A 5,647-nucleotide genomic window follows, 5' to 3' on the forward strand; every position below is an offset into this window, starting at 1 on the left:
ATATGCTGAACGCTACTCGCAAGAAGGGAAAAAAAAAACCAGATCAGCAGTGATGAATCAAGCTCTTGATGACACCACCAATAGCTCCGGCAACTAAGTTTACCACCCTAGTAGTAACTCAAGCACGACAACGCAGACAAAGATAGAGCAGAGAACAAAGAGAAAGAACAGAGACAAGGAGCACAGAGGGAACAAACTAGCACAGCCACAAGCTTCACTCTCACCGGCGACCACTGGAGACACGAAGAATGAAAAGAAAGAATTGCAATAAGCTTTTAGATTTTTCTTTCTCTCTCTCACTCTGTAAACCGACTCATATGGCTGAGGGAGAATATGTGTGTTCTGTCTTGAACTTGCTTTATTTGTTTATTATTCTAAGGGCAAAGTGGTAATTTCAACTAGGCTGAAGCAAAAGAAATGAAACTCCCCCTTTTTGCTCTATAGATAATTCGAACTTGGGACCTATTGAATAGGTAATTACATTGTCGCCACTAAACCAACTCTTTTTCTTGCCAAATGTGCTCCTAAAATTAATATAATTACTACTAAAACTTAAACTTATATATTAATTAATTAATTTAAATTTTTTCTGGGTTATTACAGCTTTCCTAGAACCAAGCGATATTTATGGCTTGATTTTCCTTCCAAAAGTTCCCTAGCTATAAGAAAGTATAATTCCTAAGCTATCAAATGAGCAAAATCAAGGCTATATATAATATAGGTCACATTTAATCTAAAGCATGAAGTATATTATAGAAGCTTTTTCACTCAAAACAGACAATTTTCGATTGATTAAGTTATAAACACATATATATAATAATAAAAGCACAAATGACCCAAAGAAAAATTTCTAAAGGTTGGGAGACTCGCATAATACAAAAAGGTTCCCTGCTTATACAACAACCATTCCATGGTTTAAAGCAAAATTCCACAAAAATAAAGACGTGAGTTAGGCTACTTATTTGTTCATTACTTGAAGCAGTTGTTCCAACTTTATGCATCTGTTAGTATGAGCTAGGCTCTATATCTGAGGTAGATTCATCCTCTTCAACAATGAACTGATCATTATTGCTGACACTATTTCCTTCATCTCCTGTATTTTGCCATCTCTCAACATCTTCTTTGCATAACACACGCCAACCACACTTACCTATTCTAAGAACAGACTTCTTTTGACCCTTGTTGTTAGTGAAAAATACCAATTGAAGTTGGTCCACAAAAAAAGAAGAGCAACAAATGTAGATAATACATAGTTGATGACAACATTTAGACTGGAGATATATCCCACAACCACGATATGATTTTGAATATTTACCATTAGGAAATCTATAAGTCCACCAAATAGCATCATCACTGCTATCATCATCATCGTCAAGATTTGCAGATTCCAAGTCATTTTCTAGCACCAAGCATACAGCTATGCCCCACCATTCACTTGAATAGTATGAGTCAGGCATGTTTATTATAAATGACACATTTGTCACAGAATTGTCAAAAGGAAAATCTTCCTGACAAAAGTAGTGTTGATTATGAAACCATGATGGCACTTCACTACCAGGAACAGTTAACATGCGAGTAGGTTGCAAAAAGAAGTCACACTGTGAAAGGGGAAAAATATAATTGCATTAGATAATATAATAATTAATATGTAAGAAATAATAAAAAAAACAAAGAAGTCAAATAAACTAGAAATTGTTGGCCAAAAAAAACTAGAAATTCATGAGGTAAGAATAACTCACAATTTTTGAATCCCAAGTTACAATTATTGATGACAGTGTGTCACTTAAAAAAAGATATTTCCAATCTTCACCTGAGATTTCCTCGTGGACTTGAATCTATAACAAGATTTGCCACGTTAGAAAAGTATAATGACTAATGAAAAAGGAAAAATAGCAAAGACAAATAAAATAAACCTGAGATTGAAATGATTCGATGAATTCCCATAGTTGCTGTGAGCATACATAATGTTTGATTGATAGACAGTCACTTGCTAGTATAGTTGACAAGCTTGAGGGAAGTCGAGGCAAAGATTGAAGCTTTGGGCAATCATTAAGAGTAATGCATTCAAGCTTTCCAAGATTGCAAATTAGGTCAGAAGGAAAGTCGACAAAGTTATTTCCACATAGATCTAATGTTGTTAATGATGGTAACCTGCTAATTTCATTGGATAGTGATGCATCATGAAGATTGCAATAAGCTAAATGTAATTGGACCAGAGAATATGATAGATTTGAAAGAGGAGGAGACCACAATAACTTTGTTGAACTTAAAGGCCTTTGAAACCTAAGAAGGGAACAACAATTCCATGATGATGACTTTGATTGCTCATAACCCTTAAGTCTACTAAGAGATAATACTTTTAGATTATTCAAGGATGGAGGCACTTCTTTTATAGCAGTTCCACTCAAATCAAGCTCTTCTAAAGCCTCATTTTCATTCAAATTCTTTGGAAGCTTTGATAACTTTGAGCAACCAAAAGTATTGACAATCTTTATTGATTTCAATTTTTGAAAATCACATGGAAGGCAAACTAGATTTTTGCAATTCCTTAAATTTAATATAGTAAGACCAATCAAATTGATCAATGATTGAGGTAGCACGGATATAGCAGTCTCCTCTAAATCAAGCCTGGATAAACGTTCCATACCTTCACCAAACTCAGGAAGTTTTTTAACTTTTGAACAACCAGAGAGAATAAATGTCTCTAAGCAATTCATCTCACATTTTTTAGGAAGGGTTTTAATGCTTTTGCAACCTTTCAAATTAATGAAGACAATATTCTTATGTTGCCCAAGAGAGTGGTGAACTTGAACAAGCTTTGTGCACCCTTCAAGAATCAATCTTTGAAGATTAGGAGTTTCATCAAAATTTGGTGTTCTCATCAAGTATGTTGAATGACTCAAATCAATGAACTTCAAACATTCTAGGGACTGAAAAAAAAAGAACAAGAAAAGACATAAGCCTTTAAAAACCAATAACTAGTGGTACATGCTTCAAATTTTACACAAACAAATTAAGCCAAGGACCTTAATTAACTACCTGAGTTCCTCTCCAAAGTTCTTTTAATTTACTGTGTTGCATTTTGAGATCAACAAGCTCATTCAAGTAAGTTTGAGTTGGCAAGATATCTAAAGGATACCCCTTCCATTCTATGACTTTCAATGAGTTAGAAAGGCACTTAAGTTGTCCATCAAGAATATTCAATTGGCCTTGTGAGAAGCGTGAATGACTTGATATGATAAGTAACTTGAGATTACTCATATTTAAGAAAGCTTCATGGTCCAAATGTAAGACATGCGGTTTGTCAAATCTCACTGCTATACCTCGAATTGCTTCAGATCCCTATTATATATAAAATAATAAATCAAGCTAATAATCATTTGTAAAATGCATGGAATACATTCCATTTAAGAATGCACAGCCACAAAATAAAGTGAGGAAATGTTACCTTCTTATTTTTGAGGACATGATTAGCATCCTCTAAGGACCATATCCTACTACGTTTTCCAACATCATTTGGTGATTCACAAAAAACAATTTCCTTACCCATTTCTTGAAGCATGTCATGCACCCTCAAACGCCCTTCATCTTCAGTTACCAATGATTTCTCAATAAGAACTGCAATTCCAATTGTTGGGTAAAGATCACAATTTTTTAAAATTTCTATGACATCATCCTTGGCCATTCCATTGAAAAAGCAAGCAATATCCAAAAATATTGTCTTCTCATTATATTCTAGTCCATCAAAGCTCACTTTAAGTATCTTCAAAATGTCATTTGGAGGAACTTTCCTAAGTGCATCCTTCCATTCTAATATAGTTCTTCCACAAAGAAATGAACCAAATACTTTGAGTGCTAAAGGAAGGCCTTTAGTAGATTTAATCACAGTTTTAGAAAGCTCTAAATAATCTTGGCTTGGCTGCTCTCCTTTAAAAGCTGTTTGAAGAAAAAGTTGAGAGGACTCAGCATGACTTAAGAATTTCACCTTGTGTTGAGAAACTCTATCATAATGCAACGATAATAGACGATGATCTCTAGTTGTTATTATTATTTTACTCCCTTGGCCAAACCATTCTTGATTTCCAGCCAAATTCTCAAGATGGCTTTTGTCGCTCACATCATCAAGGACAAGTAAAACTCTTGTATTACATAACAGTCTTTTTATCAATTTCCTTCCTTCGTCATGATCACCTACTTCGATGCTAATTGTTTTTTTTGAATGACAATGAGAAAGAAGTTTTCTTTGCAATAATATCAAACCACCATCTTTTGCAGCTAACTCTCTAACATTATGAAGAAAGCAATGAACTTCAAAGTCTTTGTGTATTTTCTCATAAACAACTTTTGCAAGAGTAGTTTTCCCTAATCCTCCCATTCCACATATTCCTATAAATTGAACTTTCTCCGAGCCCTTTGCAACAAATGAATCAAACTCTGCTATTTTCATATCAATTCCAACAAGGCCATCAGAATCAAATGGTGGTTCATCTAGTTGTAATTTTGACTTTACCTCTTCAATAACAATTTCAATGAGTTCTGTTTCATTACTATAAAGGGAAAAAATAACATTAATATTTAATTAAAAATAAGGTTAAATCCAAAAGACGAAGAGGTTAAAGTGTAAATAAGCAGTATATAAATATAAATTTTTTTTTGAAGACTGCAATATCAAATTATAAACACTACAACTTACTCTACCTGGTTCTTAATATAAAAAAATTTCTAGAATTTTTGTTTGGTCCTCAAAGTAAAACATGTACTTTATAAAATTTAATGAAGCATCTATAGATTACTCCTCCGATTCTTTTTATAATGTGCTTTAGAAGAGTAAAAGTAGTCTCTAAAACATGCCAATCTTTTAAAACTAGATTAATCATTTGATTAAGGGTCAATGGATTTTTTGTTGGATGCACCTTTCTTTTAATGATAATACAACTTGAGAATAGGTTTTTTTTATTTATGCATATTATTAAATCAAGTTATGACAAAACCATCCAAGAAAGAAAAGGATAATGAAGAAGATAAGACTTAATAGTTGTAGATTTAATCTTTGTTCTTTCTCTTAGTTCTTTTTAAAAATCATTTTTGAGAGCTTGTATTTGCATATAATGATATAAACTTGATAAGAGACATGTCATAAGCTCACACATCATGATCATAATTTAGAAAATATCTTAGAAAGCATTTCAATCTATTTATACTCATTTTCATGAGAACTAGTTAGTTAATGTGTAATCTAGTTGAAATGCCCAAGTGTGTATGTGTGTATGTGTGTTATTGAATTCATTTTTGCAATAAGTAGATGTTGCCCTCACAAGAACTAGAGTTCCAAAATAGCATCTTGTTCAATCTACTTATTAATGTGAAAATTAGTTTGATTCATATGAGAATTAAAGCTACAAAATAATGCCTGCTTCTGTCTAACTACATCACACAATGATCAAAATTGATTCACCCAAAAAGTAGGTTGACAATAAGAACCATGGTTCTAGACTTCTATTTCTCACAAGAAGTAGTTGTCTTACTCACGAGAATGAAAGTTCTGATAGCTACTTGAGTTGTGTCCAAACTAGTTTGCACAAGAACTAATTAATCCATGCAAAAAGCAGTCCATCCTTTTAAAAATCTCAAGTTTGTCTAAGTGAGC

General features: G+C 32.9%; 1 protein-coding gene across 1 annotated transcript; it reads right to left on the bottom strand.

The window, feature by feature from the left end:
* Window positions 1-1,004: 1,004 nt before the first annotated feature.
* Window positions 1,005-4,447, bottom strand: LOC129317383 (disease resistance protein RPV1-like). The gene is made up of 3 exons (XM_054961716.1): window positions 3,449-4,447; window positions 1,914-2,930; window positions 1,005-1,598 (listed from the first exon to the last, which is right to left on the bottom strand). Exons 1-3 carry the CDS (start codon window positions 4,445-4,447, stop codon window positions 1,005-1,007), a joined length of 2,610 nt encoding a protein of 869 aa, XP_054817691.1.
* Window positions 4,448-5,647: the final 1,200 nt, after the last annotated feature.

This window comes from Prosopis cineraria, unplaced genomic scaffold, assembly GCF_029017545.1.
Source record: "Prosopis cineraria cultivar Desert tree isolate PC_DT_omini unplaced genomic scaffold, ASM2901754v1 PC8, whole genome shotgun sequence".
Classification (NCBI taxonomy): domain Eukaryota; kingdom Viridiplantae; phylum Streptophyta; class Magnoliopsida; order Fabales; family Fabaceae; genus Prosopis; species Prosopis cineraria.